Below are 18,660 nucleotides of genomic sequence, written 5' to 3' on the forward strand. Positions count from 1 at the left end.
TAATTTTGAAATAGTCAATTCTAATTATGAGATACAGAAGGGTTTTTTTTTTTTTTGTAAATACAATAGAGCTTGAAATTCGATTGAATTTCCAGTATACAATATATTGAGTGCATATAGTATATATTTTTAGGGTTCACAAATTCAAGAGAATTCAAGTATTCAAACTACTGTATATTCAAATTGGTCAAATTTAATAACATCAATTCAGTAGCCCAGAAAAGATAAACCTTAGACTAGTCTAGTGTATGTTACATTTTTCATGCATTTTGCCAACACTATAGGGAATCCACTACACCGCTAGATTCCACAGACTGGAACTTTAAAAGAAGTGTGTTGTGGCATTTACCCAAACTAAACATAAGAAGAAACTTTGGCTGTGAAACACCCTATGTAGAGCTATCCTTCATACACAGATTATCATTTGACAGTATTGTGTCAGGACACTTACCTCTGAGGTGTCAGTAGTATTTGTTGTGTTTCTGCTTTGAACCACCTGCCTGAATGCATGTGCTAATGGCACACCCCTGTGAGGTCTCGATGGAGATGAAAATCTCCCACCCACACACCCACACACACACCCACACAACTGATAAGACTAAGACTACCTTAAAATTCTCACCTTCTAAGTCAGCATCAATATTTGCACAATAAATCAGCCTGATCGTTTAAAATTGACTGTTGAAATTGTCAGTGACGGTGACATATTATCTGCAAAACAAGGAAAACAAGACATTACTGGAAAATATCCTGCACACTCTGAATTCCCATGTACAGAGTATGTATGAGTACTTTGATTAGATATGCTGCTGAAAACCTGGAGTGGGGGTAGATAAAGTCTTACAGCTAGAAGAGACTTGTCTTTGTAATATTAAACCAACATTCAGCATGCTATGAGCAGCCAAGCAGAGCTCTTTGGATTACATTTGGCTACATCTGCTTTTGAAAGATGTTTTCCCTGTAAGTCTGTCATTTCTTCTTCAGGAATATCTGATGCAACACAAGTCTGCTAACAAGCTGCTGTCATCCATCTACTCTACAGAGGAGCTGTCTCGCAAGAAAGACAAAGTGTTCTTCTACAAACTGACCCCTGGGATGTTTGCTAATCTACTTCTGAATCACGTTCTTAAGTTTAGACAAGCACTCTGGAGCTGTTGAAAGCTCCTGCCTCTCCAAGCCCTGCTTCCATTTCTTTCCTTTTCACACTTGTACTTATCCCCCTTGTATAACAGCCACATTTAAACAGCAGGTTACTCAGACTGTTGACAGACGCTGGAGGAATCAATGCCCAAATGATGTGTTGGCTCAAATTGTTATGGCTCACCTGAGATTATTAAAACAACATGGAAAATAAATCATGTAAGCTTGCAATCAGTCAGGGAATATTTATTTCTAGTCATCTCCTCAGTCAGTAGCATTTTCTTCCCCACTGCACCTAAAATTATTACAATGGTGCACTCAAGCAACACCTTAAAGTGAACCTATGTGCATTTTTTAACAGTATTATGAGATCATGGTAAACACTAAAACAGAATATAACAGCAGAGAACCTGTAGAATAAAATAACAAATCAGCCTGATAATTTGAAATTGACTGTTGAAATTGTCAATGACAGTGACATATTATCTCCTGTAATGGAAAACATGAAATTACTGGTAAATATAACAGCAGAGCACATGTTGAATAAAATAATAAATTAAAGTCAGTGAACTGGCTCAGTAACATCTGCTATCCAGTATCTACTTAAATGTTGCTAACTTTGGCCACCAAACACTACTGGTCATACCAGACCAAATAGGACTATAACAACAAAACCCTTCATGTGTTGAAATGAACAAGTTAGTTTTTAAGAGGTAGAATGAGCTATTTCATCTTTCAAAAGTTACATAGCCTTGCTTTAATATGTGTACAATAAATGCTTACAATGCTAAACATTACTTCTGTGTGCTGCCACACTAACTACATTAGTCAGGCATTGCAAAATTATTTAAGATTAAGGTAATGAACAGCCATCAGCACCTTAAAGTAAAGCACTAATGGTTAATAGTGCTGATCTAGGAAATTAATTAGACTGTGCATATTCTAGCTCCTGTTAGTAATTTATATGCAAACGCTGCACACACAGTTGTTTTGTTCACTGTTGCTGGTTGACAAACCAACATGGAGCAGGAAGGGAAGTGAGCAGCCACTGTTCTGGAGTCAGTTTAACACTGAATGTCAGTTTAACACTGAATGTTATAGGGTTAGAAAATAGCTTTCTTTTGGTTTGTCTTTTTTTACAGACGCACACATACAGACCTCTATCAAGCACTTGCTTCATTTGAATGTTTGACTATAGAACATATGTTCTATGGAGTTTGACGCTGGCAGATTGTTCTCGAAGTTACTTGCTGAGAGTGAAGTAGGAGGCATCTTTTTAAGATTTTAACAAGGTAATTAAAATAGTCTTAATGTCCAGGTTAGCTTTACAGTACCAATCTATCTTCTAATTATTGACCATTTCCTTTTTCGTTTGTTGAAATCATCTAATCAGTAAGTTATATCAGCACTGATACCTGGTAGACAACCTGACAGAGACTAGATTAGATCCATAAAACACAGCTGCCTCGGCACAAGCTGGATTGTTATGGTAGTAGAAGTGGGGAGGAACAGGAGAAGGACCCAAATGCAGGTAGGTGTGCGTCAACAAAAACTTTTATTAACCAAAAAGCAGCTGGGAAAAAACAGGCAAACACACAAACAAAAGACTCGCAGCTGGGAAAAAACAGGCAAACACACAAACAAAAGACTCAAAGAAAGAGGAAAATTATCCAGAAGCATAAGAAACGGGGCCAGATACCACAAACACATAACCACAAGAAACAACATGAAACCATGAACGGACAGACAAGAAAACAAAGGAAACACAGGAACTAAATAGACAAGACTAATCAGACACAGGTAAAACAAATCAAGGGCAGGTGCAAAATCAAAAAGGGCGGGAAACAAGCCAGGAAGTAGAAGACAAGACAGACAGTGGAACTACAAAAATAAAACAGGAAACACAGAAACAAACTCAAAACTGTAACTACAAAATAAAACAGGAAACACAAAGAAACTCAAAACTATAATAACAAGAAGGTATGTAATCATAATTAAGCAGAAGCACTATGGAGAATAAATTTTATGATCCAAGCATTAATCTGATTATTGTGTGGTTAGGATTTTACAGCCAGCGTTGTACACCATAGACAATCTGGAGTAAAAATGAAATATTAACACAAGAAGCAGACAGACAGGCGTGGCATGTGTCAGGCATTTTATTTCCTTCTGATCATGGCCTTATCTGATCTCATACATAAATCATGCTTTTCATATGGCAGCACCAAACTCTGCTTATACAATTTATGCAGATATGACATACATATAAATAAATGTATTCACAAAACAGGAAATGTGTTGCCAGACAGTTCATTTTATGGTGATACTGCATGGTAATTCATAGTCATTTATGGTCAAAGCCTATGTACATTCACATAAAGAAAAGGTAAAATAAATATTTTCATATAAAATAAAGCATATAGAATGACACTTCAATAATACATTTAACTACCAAACTAATTTAAGATGTGTAAAATGTGTAAAATAAGATAAATACACTTCAATATCATAATAATCCCTTCATTTATGACACCTGAGAAAAACAGACTGAACTAATCTCTGACATTCACGATGAGAAGTGCATTTACCAGTTGCGACTGTTTGTAAGATACAAATCGTTTACTTCCCCATACCTTTAGAAATCACTTCATACTTGTATAGTGACTGTGAAATTCCGTTTGGCTGAAGTGTGCACATTATCAAACCAGACACTGAAATAGCACCACATACAGACAGGCTTATAAAAGCAAACATGGCTTATTATTCAGTTGTACATACAGTATGTACCCTACACACACAGACAGGCTGTAATAAAAGTCTGTGTCACCTTGACTGTGTGATTTCTTCCTGTTCTTGCTCACAAAAGAGATACAAAGACATACATATACACAAAAAGTACCCTGATACTGTCACACACAAAAAACAAAGTCAGAATGCTCTAAACAGGAGCACATACACACTATGTACAGTTTGGACAGATGCAAACAAAGACAGAGAGAAGAACGTGAGGTACACAAGGCAATGGTTTACAGGCAGCATCTGGACAGAAATCATGCAGCAGGGCCCTGTGAGCTCTGCAGTTTGAGAGGTGTCTCCAGGGTCTGACCAGTGCATTATATCTCCGGAGTATCTACTGGAATTTTATTGGCCTGAGGTGAAGTCTTTGTTTCAAGTTGCACCAGATAAGATAACCTGCCTGCTCTGTAAAAGCTAAAAGTTAATGGCTTTCTCTGGTCACTGCACGCTACCTGAGAGATATGCAAGAACTCAGAGGAATTAAGCTCTCTCTGATGTCTGGCAGCATAATCTCTACAGTTCTTGTATCCTGCAGCATTTTCCTTGTGTGTGATGTGTTCCAGTGTTTGTGTATGTACTTGTGTGTTATACTGTGGTGTGTTTCTGTATGGGCAAACATCTTGCTTCCTGCCTGGAAGTCTGGCCAATAAATCCCTTTCTTGACATACTCACACATTCTTTGAAAACTTAAAAAAAAAAAAAACATTACTATCCTAACCCTTCTCTGCCCCATAGTTGCTCTCCCATACCTCCCATCCTCCTTTTGCAAAGAGGTTACATAACATTAACATATTTAACTTTAAACTCAAACAAAATCATGAATGGATCTTTGAAATCTAAACATATATAAAACGATACTGATGCTGATGTATGGGTTCATAAAAATGTTCATATATTACATTTTACTGGAAAAAAAGAGAGCACATGCTGCCAGAAAACTGCTTCATCTTATATTTTGTACTAAATTAAATAAACTGAACTGACTTCATCCCTGGAGTGCCCTATTTACATTCAGTTAAACGTATTTTATGAATGCAGGTGTGGTCGTCATGGCAGCAACACCTGGCTTTTTCCTGCATGTTTTGTTGTTGCACCTGATCCTGGTACTTCCACTTAATGAGAATGTACCACAGTTCACAAACCTGCATTTTGCTCACTCCTGTCCAGCTGGATGAAGACTTACAGCTGCAGTTAACAGCTGGAGAGATGCAGTTGGGGCAGCCTGACCACAGTCCAGTTGCCCCACAACTTGGAACTGGAAGGATCTCTGGACACTGGAGTGGAGTGTTTCACTCAACTAAAAAACCTAAACAAGCTGCCCAATTGCACAAAGGCTAAAGCAGGACTGGTTGGGCATCTGTACAAGCGATACTCGACTGATTGGAGGTCCATCACAACAAGAACATTATCGAAATAAACACAACCTGCTGAATTGGTTTAAAAAGGAACATATGGCTGTAACACATGCACCGCAGAGTAATGAAATGAATGAAAAATTGGAAGGCACATTCTGGCAAAAATCTCATAAACGTGTGCGGTGTTTGTTCTTGACAACAAAACAGTTCCCTTATATTACATTACAAAAATAAATGGAGAGTACAATAAATAAGACATTTTTTTTTATCCTGCTATGTACAGTATTTACAGCAGATTCATATACAATATACACACATGGGAGTAAAAGAGATTGTGTGAAGGACGGTTGGCTTTAGCACCAAAAAAGAGGGATGTCTTGATGAATGGAAATAGATGCTAAAAAAGACATGCAGACACTCAGTCAGTTACACATTAAAAACTTACTAAAATACAGGAAAATTATAATTATTTACTGTCTTTATGTGTGTCAAAGACAGTAAATAATTACAAATTTAACTAGTTGTGGTGTAAAGGTCTCATCAATTTGGGAATTGCAGCCTCCAGTGCCTTTTATAGATTAAATTAAAGTATTGATGTCATATTTAGAAAGCATCCCTCACCTGCTTGATTCATGTTAAATGTATTCCACCGTCACAGGAAGGCTGGAGCCAGAGGATGGTGTGCATTTACCACAGTAGCCTCCACACAATCCTGACACTCTGCTGCCACCCTGTGGACACAAGATGAATGTCATCAGTTGCATGTTATTGTCCAGTGTGTACGATTTAGGGGGCTCTATTTGCTGAATGTGGCAGAAATGGAATATAACATGCGTTAGTGTATAATCATCTGAAAATAAGCACTGTTATGTTACTTTAGAATGAGCCGATGCTCACAATAGACAAACTAAACACTGGCTCTTAGTAGGGTCTTTCACCTTCTTGCATGTTTGCCAGCCACCTTAGTTTCTCCTTCATACTATGAAGAATGGGGTAAGGGAGCGGCAATCAGCATCTACACTGCTAGATGCCATTAAAGCCACACACTGGTCCTTTAAGTGAACATTAGTACATTTTGAATATAATCAAACAGATTAAACAGTTGAATATGAATGTGTCCTGTGCTGAAGAAACCTTTTGTCAAAGTATTTTCCCATGTCACTGATCTGAACTATCAGTGTAAAACTGTTAGTGTTAGTTTGAAGGACCTGCTAAGAAAAAAGGCCCGACATTGAATGAATTGTTTGTGCTACTTTCAAGTAGTTTGAGAATTTCATCACATTCAAAGGTATTTGTGGCAGGTTTGTTTTGGTGGCCAGTAAATTAGCATTGCCTTTTCAAAAAGCACACAAAGACTGAGGCCCACCAGGCAGGTTGTCACCAGGTATGAATTGAGTAATCACTCTCAGCAACAAGCAGGAAATACAAGCTAATTAATCACCAAACACTTCACTAGCATCATTTACATGCAAACATCTCAAAACAAAGGGGAAATTACAGCAGACGAATACACCGAAAGCACTATCCCACGACATGAAAGCCACAGCATGAGGTGAGTGGTTTGTCTGATCTCCTCTGGAGTGCTCTCTCTGTCCCACTGTCACAACCTGGCTTTATTTAAACTGCCTGGAGTGCCCAGGGTTGGCTGGCTATGGATATCAGACTGTGAACACGTTTTGGCACCACAACTGCCTCCTGTTTTCGCCTTGCCAAAACACTCTCAAACTTGATCACCATTTCAAAAGCAGAGGGTGGGACTGTAGGAGGAGGGCATTTGAGAGTGCAGCTGCCCAATAAGGGTCCATTCCCAGTGAATTTATGGGGAGAAGTGGAGCTGGGAATACAGAACCCACTTGGGACTATGCCCGCTCAGAGCTCAGTCCAGAGGACATGCAGAGAGGAGAAGTAGGAGTAGGGAGGGTGGCAAGAAGGGAGCATAAGAAGTAACAGAACAGAAGACAAGGCAGGAAAAAGTTACACATAGATACATTTAAACTGAATACATAGGGATTGTAATGGTTTAAAATGGTTTAAGACTGTCCAGTTTAAGATTGTAATGGTTTAAAATGGTTTAAGACTGTCCAGTTTAAGTTTTTCCAGAATATAGACATGAACATTCTGCCAATACCTGTGATTTTTGAACATCAGCCACTGCGTAGTTGCCCTGAGAGATCCATGAGGTCTCTTCAGCCACTTTAAAACCTGTACCTGAGAGGTTGATCCTGAACCGCCCCTGAAAGAAGAGATAGACACACACAGAGAAAATGATGCATTAGACATTACTAACTCTCACCGTGTGCTTTAATTAAAAAAGACTTTAATGTGTCTGATTTACCACAAGTAGCAGCAAGAAGGACTTAAAGGGTCTAAAGAAAGTGACAGGCTCAACTCAAATACTTTCTTTAGAGGGTTTTCAAAGTAGAATAAATGCAAACTGAATCATACGCAGCAAGGGATTTACACAAAATGACTAATAGAAGTCAGAATGACTGCACAGCAGTAAATACAATCATCGATGATTAAAACACAATGAAGCCTAAATGTTTGTTTCCAATGTGGCACTCCAACAATCGACAAATGAGACAAAAACACACAAAGCATGCAATTAACTGCAACTTATGTGCTAATAAGTTCATTAATATGCTCATTCCAGAGGTCTGCAGTTTGTTTGGATGTTACTCATTCCAGTTTGCTGCTGTTAGTGACTGGAACAAGATGTTAAAACTTTACACCTTCATTACATTAGCCTGCTCAAAGAACTCATGACAAGGCCAGGTTGTAATTGAAAACTGGCATATCTGGTTAATTGGATGTAACGTGTTCCAAGTTCTCATCATAAAAAGTCTGTTTATATAGATTCATATCAAATAATGTACAGTCAAACATCAATTTGTCAACATCAAGTAAAATAGATTATCCACAGACAATGGGGCAGTAATTTAATTAGCTTGCTAGAGATAGTTATATAAGTAGACCCAGACCATTCAATCTAAGGATTGTATGGATACATGAGACCTGCCAAGGTGCTGGATATTTTTAGAATAAATGAATCACTGTTGTTCTCACCTGTGGACATCGTGCAGCACTGTAGCAGTCACCAGCTGTACCAAATGGAATATTCTTGCCTTCACGGGTGAAAGCAAACTGCCAGTCTGTAGCTGAACAACAAGATAAACCAACAAGCTCATCAGGTAAGATGTGACAAATACTTGGAAATGTGTATCCTAAAATTTGTTGCTGTGGGGACCTCAGATGAACTTTTATAATGATAGCTCACATCTGCCATAATGAGCAAGCCTTGTGCTAATAACTGGTCTAAATCTAGCCTTAGTTTTAGGGTCAGCCTAATATCAGTATAATTTCATCTACTTAGAGCAGTTCCATTTAATCCCCTCAAGCCTTGTAATTGCGTGTTGCTTAAACAAACCTTTAAGACATCTTGAGCCCATTAACCCTCGTGAGCACGGACATAATTAAATGGCAAAGGAAGTTCTTATTTGAGAGTAATGTGGAGTTTACACTGGCACAGGATGCTGTTATGTGTGTGTGTTTGTGTGTGCTATCTGATTTCTGTGTGTGTATGAGCCACTCACTGATGATGTTCATCTTGCTGAGGTCCAGGCGGACTTTGGAGAAGGTGGTAATGCCAGCAGCGGTGTAGTCTCTCCGACAGTCACAATCCTCTCTTCTGGAGTCATTAGGTGGACACTGGGTGGGGTCGTTGAGCCTGGGAAGAATACACACACACACACAAACACGAGATACCTTAGCTCAACTTTACATTTATACTATTGGAATTTCTTCATTTACAGAGAAAACACACTGCACGCTGTCAGTTGGATTTTGTAATGAAACAGACTGCTCTCATGGTTATCCCGTTGGCTGTTTACCTGAAGCCAAAGATCTCTGAAAAATTCTCCCCCTCTCCCGTCGTCAAGGTGATGTACTCCTGTGGAGCCTCTGTCTGCATTCCTGCACAGTAGACCTGAGGAGAAAAAGGTGGAGGAGGGAACCAAGGGTGAAGGAAAGGGGTGGAGGTGATAGGATTAGGAAAGGAAGGACAATAAAGGTGGTGAGGAGGTGAGGAAGATGACAGTTGTAAGCCCCAACAAACAGAAGCTAGCGTCATTTTGAAGGATGTCCAAAAAGTTCCTATGACATCTATTTGCAACCTTGGGCACCGATGCAAAAAGTATCCCTAAACACAAGCTAGTAGAGATGAATTTTAAGCATTTCATACTGATAAAGGCACATAAGCAGTCAAACAAACACTGCAGCAAAATGTTCTGTTGAAGTCATCTGAAATGTCAGGAGAGACCAACTTTTCAACTGTCCCTCTCTCCTTGTAAATAAAAAGCTGTTATGGCTTCACAACTTGCACTTTGTGCATTTGTGAGGTAATAAGATCATATAAACTTACCTTGACTGCTTTTCCTTGAATACTGAGAACGTGTTCACTGTCTGGTAGGGGGCCATTCATGCTCTGGACGTCTTGGCAGCTGGAAGGCAAATGGCCTTGGAGACATAAAATAAATATATTATAAAATAAGTAGGTATACAGTAGCGTACCATAACAGTAGTGTATTATGCAAAGATTTAACCCAGGACAGGCGCTCAGGCTGTATACACACACATGTGCACGCATGCACACAAAAATTTCAGGAGTTAAGTCAAGTGTGACAAATCGCTGCATTGAATCAAAGAAAACCAAAAGCCACTCACTCTTTGAAGTCCCATCCTACCATAGGGAAGTAAATACACTGGACAGTGAATCTTTGATGTTTGCCTCGGATCATAAATATCTCACTCCAGGCCAAGTCTCTGAGATGACCGGATCGAGTCAAGCCATAGCTAATACTGGCTTTCACTTGGCCTGTACGTAACCCTGGTAGTCTTGCAGCACTTTTCTTGTAGTACTCACAACTTGGATTTCTGCAGACTTTTCTGGCCTCTGGCATGTCATCTTGAGAACACCTATTGCTTTCCTGACCATCCGCTGCCACACATTGCACTGTCCTCTCCATCACTCCATCACCACAGCTCGCTGAACACTGGAGGGGAGGAAGAGAACCATGACCGTGTGAAAATAAAACTTGTGGATGACAGTCTGTCAGCAGTTTTCATCTTCAAAGTGGTCCCTTATATAACACAGGATGAAGCCAAAGCTATATCAAAAACCAGCAAAAGTGGCCTCATTCATGTTAAAGAAAAGCTTAACACTATAATTATAATAAACAATAACTTGTTAAATAATTTAATTAACTTAATGAAAAAATATTCAACATAAATGGTCTTTTTATGAGATTAAAACTGTAGTTTCCAACTAAGTTTTGTGCAAATTTCCTAAAGATTTCTGCTAAATGAATTGGATGTTTTCGTCCACTAATGTTATGTGAATATTAGAAGTTGACTGTGTTGAGATAGCTGGTGGAGCTGGTGCTAAATCTCCACTTAAGTGCCATAAACAGTTGTAAAGGGAAAGGGCCCAATAAGATGGTGTAATTAAAACAGCCTATGTCAATTCTCAAATGCTGCTTTTAGTGACAAAAAACTAGAGACGACTATTTAAACATGAATTTATAACCTCACAATCAGACCTTCAGCTTTTCTTCACAAGATCTTATGGTTATATTTTAGGAAACTAAGTCTACAAACATGAGCGTTCCATCTTGACAATAAACTGATAAATTAGTAGACAACATTTACAATCATGGACTCACCAGTCCCCAGATTCCAGCTCTCCACTCCTGTGATGGTGGGCATGGGTCCAGATTACAAGGCATGTAGCTCTCAGGGGGGGTCCCAGGGCAGTTGGACAAAGACTGATGGTTGTACTCATAGCTGTCATTCTCTGCATGCACCTCGCTGCAAGAGATCAGACGCTGGCGGTAGCCCTGGCCACAGCTGGCTGAGCACTGGAGGAGGGAATAAATCACATGTATGCTATAGCAGTATTCCACACAGGAAACACGGGTCATTCTGTACCACTGTATTTGAAGATGGTGATAACCATAAATGTTCTTTTTGATTAAGTATTGCCTACTCAGAGCAAACTGACTTTTCACAATTCAGAGTTCAAATGCCTTTGCATGGGTCGGCAACCCATGCGGCTCTTTGATCCCTCTGATCTGACTCCCTGTGACTTTTGAAAAAAATTTTTGACTATTAAATTAAAATGTATTGTAGCGTCCAGCCGGACTCGTGAGGAATAATGAGGCGTTATTTGGCCAACCTGCTTTTATTGCCAAACTGTTTTGTTACAGAACTGGGTTATTGTCGGCCATAACCACGCCAAACGACATAACAGGACCCACACATCAGAATCACTCACGCCGTACTCCATCCACTCTTGCTTACACAGAACTCAACATCGTAACACTGTAACATTACTGCAGGGTCGCTACAGTATCTTGTTGGACTTTTCTTGTATTTGTTCGTTTTTGAAAATGTAATTCTAAATATAAAGATTATGGTGATATTTACGACAGAGTATTAGGGCCACATTAAATAAAAAACAAATTGGAATTAATTATGAGATTAAAGTCATTACTAAATATGGCGAGAATTAATTACGAGATTAAAGTCGTTATTAAATATGGCGAGAACTAATTACGAGAATAAAGTCGTAAATATTCTATCCTGTTGTTTTAGAGGAGGACAGTTGTTAAAATGAGGGCCGTGGAGCATTTCGTGGAATTGTACTTTAGCATATGTAGGAGACAGATTAGAAATTTTCTGTGTTCATGAGTGTTGTACACATTTGTGCCAGTAGGTGGCAGTATCTATTTAGGCCATTGTTTGAATCTATATAGGTAGGTGGGTTAATCAGCGCAGGGGCACACGCTAGGGAATCCATACGGATTTTGACTGTGCCATGGCGTGTAACGCCGCAGGTCAGAATTGTGTGTTATTGTGAAAGTGAGTACTTTTGAGTCGGCTGTGTGTAGCCTTATAAACCTGCAACATATGATCAGTAATGCTTGGACATTGGCTGTGTTATGCATTTAAACCTGCATGCACCTACACCTACACTGGCACGCATACAATTCCTTTAAACCACCAGCATGCGCGGATAGTGACAAAGGGCCACTATAGCATAGGCTTCACAAACAAGGAGATACTTAATCTTTTGGCACATCGGCATCACATAGTTACGACGGAGTATTAGGGCCATATTTAATAATGACTTTAATCTCGTAATTAATTCCATTTTTTTTTATTTAAATGTGGCCCCAATACTCCGTCGTAGATATTGTTACATTTAATAAACATATTAAAAATAAATTTTTGGCTATGCGTGCGCATTCTTGAACTTACAGAACTGTTCGAACCTAGACAGTAGCTACGTTCCAACCAGACTGCAGGTAGCTAGGGCTAACTATGAAGAATTAGAAAACAAAAGTGTCTGACCCCCCGCAGCGACCAATTTCTTAACCTTTTCGAACCCCAGGTAGGCCAACTATGGAGAATTCTAAGAAAAGAAAAGTGTCTGAAGAAAACAGAAGTTTCAATGCTACGTGGGCAGATTCATATGCTTTCACTGCTGACGAGACTGGTTTACCAGTATGCTTAATATGTAATGAAAAACTAGCCAACAACAAAAAATCTAACGTAGCAAGACATTTCCAGAACAAACACGCAGCCTTTGCTCAGAAATATCCGGAGGCCGTTTCGGAACTGATGCGGAAGGTTGATCTGAGCAAAAATCATTTCAAGAAGTGGATGAAATCTGCAAGTTCAAGTACATATGCTAGCTTTGTAGCCTAATTTCGTTTTCTCTCTCTGCAGTCCTTCATTAAATGTAATAATAAAAAAACGTTGCATGCCGTGTCATTTTAAATGTCAAAAGGGTTTTGCGGCTCCCGGTGCTTTCTTTACGGTGAGAAACGGGTCCAAATGGCTCTTTGAGTGGTAAAGGTTGCCGACCCCTGCCTTAGTGGGACAACATTGGCACACTGCTTCTTTGGCTCTCACCTCAGTCCACTCTCCTGTGATCCAGATTAACTCACAGGCTTGGGTGTTACAGCTCTCTATGTCTGGAGGTCTGATCTGGTTCACACAGTACATCTCGTGGGCCTCCTGCTGGTTGTGGTCCACACACTGCAAGGCTCGCCGCCGGTGGCCCACTCCACATGTTTTACTGCACTGTAGCGGAGATAAGACAATGGCAAAATCGTGGATTAGGAGAAACAAAAACATTACAAACAAAAGTTATCTGTGTAGCTACAAACATGCCTGTGAAACTAGGAGGTTTATATGGATTCTCAATAATCATCAGTCTAAAGAAAAACAGGAGGATGAACAGTCTGAGAGCAGCACAACATGGGAGACAGCGTTAAGATGTCAAAACAGTAGATAAGAGCTGGGAGGAAAGCACTTTGTTGTTGAGTAAAAGAACCTGAGCTAAGGAAATGCCAAGTTCTGAGAGGAACTCTGACTACTGAAGCTATTTACAGTCCACGCCAAAATTGTGCCTGAAAGATCAGAGCCTAAATACACCAGCAGTAAATGACTGCATAAAGTCTTGCTTTAAAACTATCTAAGACTAAGATCATATTACAGTCATTGCTTTTAAGAAATGCATGAGCTGTTCTTTTAGTGGCAGACACCCATCATATTGATGTATTATGGATGAATCATGTGCAGTACACCTGTGTTTGACCCACTCATACTACTCTCTCATATCTCAGATAAACAATTTAGGGTAGGATTAGATTTAAAGTAGTGGAAAATAGCTATCCTTAAGACTGCATGAAGCCATGAAACGCCCAGTGATGCGGCAAGTTGTTGTTTTTATGTTTCTGCATGTTTATGGACTAAAATATCTATATGTAGGATATCTCAGCCTTGAGGTGCTGGTCAATGTTTTTTAAAAACTTTAGACAAAGCAAAGCTAGCTGCTCTTTTTCACGGTGTTTATGCTAAGCTACGCTAAGCTAAGCGTATAACATATAGACATGAGGCAGTCTCATCTAAATCTCATCAAGAAAATGTTTTTCCTAAAGTTCCGACTATTCCTTTAAAATGGTTAGAATAAAGATTCACGGCAGCCCACCCACTTGACTTTTCCAGGCCCATAAAATGTTTTTAATGGTGGTTTAAAAAGCAGTGTCCTTCGATGAAGTGTTTATCCGAGTTCAAAGCCATGGAACCACCTGGACCTTGGGGTCTTTCTACATCCAGACCCATGTACTAACTCAACTGTTACGACATTCAAAGTTGCGGGAATCGTAATTTAAGCACTAAACATTTTAGCAAGGGCTTAGAGAGGATTCCAGTTGCGTCAGAAACACTCTCCAACTCGACTCCAGCTGGTCTTCATCACTCTTAATATGCTGAACAATGTCAAACAACTGAAATACTTGGAACTGCTATTGTGAGCTGTGCTGCTGCACTATGCAGGAATGAAACTAAGACAGTGAGCCAATGTAAGAGCATAAAACACATAGATGTGTTAACCCCTGCCAGGTAAACCGTTGTAATTATTTCCAGCTGTTAATTAGGAGGGAGCTCCAAATACTTCTCCTGACTAAATCTTTCTGAGAAGACATTTCATGCTGCTCATTGACCCAGATTCAACATCACTTGAATAGTGAAGAAGAATCTCCAGCTGCAGCTGCCTCCTCTAATAACCTCAGCTCTCAACAAGGATCTGTAGCCTCTAGCCTAGATTGCTGAATGTTACTCAGCAGGAATGCAACCATTAAAAGAAGCTTTGGTATGATGGCAGTTTTATATTGAGCAAAAAGTCTCTGTCTCACAGATTTCAACAGTATTCATACACTATTTTCACTATTTAGTTGTTGTTAACATTAACATTATCACTATTATTATCTCAATAACATTAAATATTCTTGACTGAATAAGCTAACGATCACAACATGTGACAGGGGTCTTCTGGTGTTATTAATAAGAGTTTAAAGTCAAAACCTCAGCTCATCTGCTTCATGTGTGAGTGTGATTTGATCAATATTAATTGACAGTCTACTCCAAAACTTTAGAATTTTGATTCAAATGTTGTTAAATCCTGATTGGTGCATAGTTGTATGTGACATAACATGCCTGCTTCATACTCACCTATTTCAAATCAGTGAGAAAAGAACAATTAAAAACAAAAAAGAAAAAACAGAGACAAATCTAAGTGTTTAAACTTTACCAGACACCAGCATGTGCGCATGGATCACTCATTATTAGACGCTGACTAAGAGAACTGGTTGGGGTTTAAGTAACCTTTAAGTTAAAGTTTAGATCATTAAGTCATGCCTCACAGGTGCCTTTACTTTTCAACTGCTTGTAAAAAAGTGAATTAGCCAATCAGCTCTAAGCCTGGAGTTATCCGTTTCACAACAGGCTTTGCCTTTGTTCCTTATTTTAAAAAAAAAGATCATCTGATTTTCATCTGGGCCACACAGCAGCTCCTCTCCTCCCCTCTGGCCTCCGACTGAGCAGGCGACTTCACCAGATATGACAGAGCAAATTCATCCTCGCCCCGACGAAAGACAGAGCGGTAAAACGTATTGTTTGAGCACGCAGGTCACAATGCTTTTTCTGTACAGCCACATTCAGCTTTCTCGGTTTACCGTCTGCCAGTCTCCTTCTCTCCACCGGAACCGAGAGGGGCAGTCGGCGACACGGCAGCTCTGGCTGGACGCCGGTCTGGAGCGCTGGGAGCAGTCGCTCTCCAGCGTGGTCCGTCGGTCTCCAGCCTGGCAGAACACATCCCTTTGCTGGACGCCGTCGCCACACGACGCTGAACACTGAGAAACAAGACAGGTAAGAGCTTTAAAAAAAGTTTATTCAGCCTTTATTACTCACCTTATAATCACCTTATACTATGTCACTATACGCATTAAAGCCCTGACTTTAATAGCCTTACTTTGTTAGATGTGGTTTAACGAAAGCATTTATCTAAGGGGTTATGCCTGACCAAAACAATACAAATTATATTACAGATCGTGCATTCTACACATTATATTCATATATTATTACATGTATTGTTTTATGTTTTATTTAACTGAGGCTATTGATTTTTGTTCTAGATAACATTTTGTGTCCCTTCAACTTGATTTTCTTCATGTCTCAAGTACTTATGCTCCCATTTGTCTTATTTTATTGAATTTTATGTCAATAGATCTTGATCTTCTTAACCACAATGAGGCATTTCAGCTATGATAAATACTTTACACACAGGGCTTGAGGTTTTATTGGGTACTATATATACTGCACCCAAGCCGCCATGTTCACATTTAGGTTATGTAGTTTCCATTACTACTAATCAATACTGATGTTTTTCTACAGAAATGTGAAGAAATCCAAGTTGGAACCTGGAGCGTGGATGATTTAGTGAAAGTACAGTTTGTTGAAGGCACAGCAGCAGTGTTTTTAATGAAAGTGTGTCTTTTCTGCTGTAATACAGAACACATTTCTACAGAAAACACAAAGAATGACAGAGGGATGAAGACTCAATTTCTGTGAAATCTGCTCAGATGTTAAAGTGATAGTTTGAGTTTTTTGAAGTGGGGTTGTACGAGGTATTTATCCATAGTCATCGTGTGTCACCTACAGTGGACAGCAGACAGACGACAGATTGGAGTAGCAGACAGCTACACAGAGAGCCTGGCACAGAAGCAGAGCTATGCACTGCTGTGGAGAGGATCATTTTAACCACATAAAAAGAGGAAGAAAAAACTTTGGTATTTTTTCAACCTGAACCTTATTTTCTCTTGGGTTTCTGTCAAAGAGACTAATGGAGAACAACAAATCTGGTCCAGGCTTGCAGCCTCAAAATGGGTTGCAACATAATCCTAAAATGAGCTTTAGTGCACGGCAGAGTGTAGGTTATGTGTAGGAATACAGTTAGTGCCAAAATAAAAGGTGGGCCCTTTTTAGTGGCTAAAATAGATTTTTTTTTTTTCTGCTGACCATATCCACAGCAGTGCTTAGCTCTGCTTCTGTGCTGGGATCCCTGTCTGCTTCTCCAGACTACGGGCGCACTGGCGGCTGGTAATACACAGACTATATGTTGATACCTCAGACAACCCCACTTTGAAACTAACCCTTTAACCCAGATGACTGAAACAGTCACATATTATAAGCAATGCATATATTTAAATATTACTTTCAGATATGATATTTCACTGTAACTCTCTTGTGTCTTTTCTCCTTTCAGACAGATGTCAATGATTGATGCTAATGTAACGCTAATGAACTATGCAATACATTTACAATAACAGATCATTTATGCAGCTTTGAATGACAAAAAGTATGACTGATACAATGTTTGAATTTGTGTGTATATGTGTATATGAGAGAGACAACCGTTATAACTGCTCATATGTTTGCAGGTTAAAGGAGCAGGAAGTAATAAACATCTCCAGATGATCAAGCTGAGGTGATAACTGGATGGGTTCCAGAGGTTCAGCAGCTTCAGAGCGAGTCTGATAAAGACTTATATGTCCATTCAAATGCGAAATAACTTTATATATTTTACTTTGTATTATCTGCCATGCAGTTTCAGCAGTTGAACCACTAGGTAGCCTGCTGCACTATGGCTAATCATGCTGTACTTGACTAAGAGCTTTGTGTGGAGTATCATTTTCTCCTGGCATGTGTCCTGCTCCACAGCTGTTGAGAGCAGACGCACATCCTCTCTAAAGTATGGAGCACAGATGTGGTTCTGTGCACGGACTCTAGGCCAGTGAGGTGAATTCAGAGAATGAGAGAGACATGGAGGGTAAAGAGAGGAAAAGAAAAAGTGATCTCAGACAGACTCTCCAGCAGCCCAGGTGCACATTGCGGGTGTGTCTGGCATGATGACGTTAGTGGACTGCCTTCTTAGTAGGGCATTCAAAGAAAAGACTAACATGTGGTTCCCATTGGGGAGGCAGGAGGCAGGGAAGAAAGAAGTGAAAAGGGGCTTGAAAGAAAAAAAAAGTGATCAGTGGAGGAAAGAGCAACAGTGAAAAGGAGGATTAAAGGGACAGAGAGGAGAGTAAAGTGAGGGCCAGAGGAAGAGAAAATATAGATGACAGGAATAGATTTACACTGGCCGGACTTGACATCAGTTAAGCTCAGATCAAAGAAAGGTGGTCACACTTACTGTACTGTGAAGTTGCAGCCCCTGCATACACTACCTCAAAATCTCTGTTAGCTGACCCAGGTCTATGCTGCAACCCAGCAAACCACCATGTGATGTGTAAAAGCACCCTGCCTTAGTTAGTGGCTCGGCATGGTGCGTAAATACAGTCAGGTTTAGCTGCATATGTTTGCACACACATGCACACATTTGCAAGCAGGCTGGTAAGTATTAAAGTGGAAAGGGAGAAAAAAACACATCTGGCAGTGTGAGAACAAGAAAAGAGGAGTGTTT

At 39.7% G+C, this 18,660-nt stretch overlaps 1 protein-coding gene and 1 long non-coding RNA gene across 2 annotated transcripts in view; one reads left to right on the forward strand and one right to left on the reverse strand.

The window, feature by feature from the left end:
• Positions 1 to 3,281: 3,281 nt before the first annotated feature.
• The window catches only part of adamts9 (ADAM metallopeptidase with thrombospondin type 1 motif, 9), a 48,780-nt gene continuing 33,401 nt past the window's right edge, over positions 3,282 to 18,660 (reverse strand). The window contains exons 30-40 of the mRNA XM_027278977.1: positions 15,872 to 16,048; positions 13,266 to 13,436; positions 11,012 to 11,206; positions 10,213 to 10,342; positions 9,712 to 9,806; positions 9,182 to 9,276; positions 8,885 to 9,018; positions 8,358 to 8,449; positions 7,420 to 7,524; positions 5,913 to 6,022; positions 3,282 to 5,688 (exon numbers count right to left, since the gene is read on the reverse strand). Of these exons, the coding sequence (XP_027134778.1) occupies positions 5,927 to 6,022; positions 7,420 to 7,524; positions 8,358 to 8,449; positions 8,885 to 9,018; positions 9,182 to 9,276; positions 9,712 to 9,806; positions 10,213 to 10,342; positions 11,012 to 11,206; positions 13,266 to 13,436; positions 15,872 to 16,048 (1,290 nt within the window). The 3' untranslated portion in view covers positions 3,282 to 5,688; positions 5,913 to 5,926. The remainder of the gene's footprint in view (positions 5,689 to 5,912; positions 6,023 to 7,419; positions 7,525 to 8,357; positions 8,450 to 8,884; positions 9,019 to 9,181; positions 9,277 to 9,711; positions 9,807 to 10,212; positions 10,343 to 11,011; positions 11,207 to 13,265; positions 13,437 to 15,871; positions 16,049 to 18,660) is intronic.
• On the forward strand, positions 15,454 to 18,600 carry LOC113745824 (uncharacterized). Its single transcript, XR_003462435.1, has 3 exons — positions 15,454 to 15,798; positions 15,882 to 16,064; positions 16,590 to 18,600. It is a non-coding gene; the product is annotated as an uncharacterized LOC113745824 (long non-coding RNA).

This window comes from Larimichthys crocea, chromosome VI (genome assembly GCF_000972845.2).
Source record: "Larimichthys crocea isolate SSNF chromosome VI, L_crocea_2.0, whole genome shotgun sequence".
Classification (NCBI taxonomy): Eukaryota; Metazoa; Chordata; class Actinopteri; family Sciaenidae; genus Larimichthys; species Larimichthys crocea.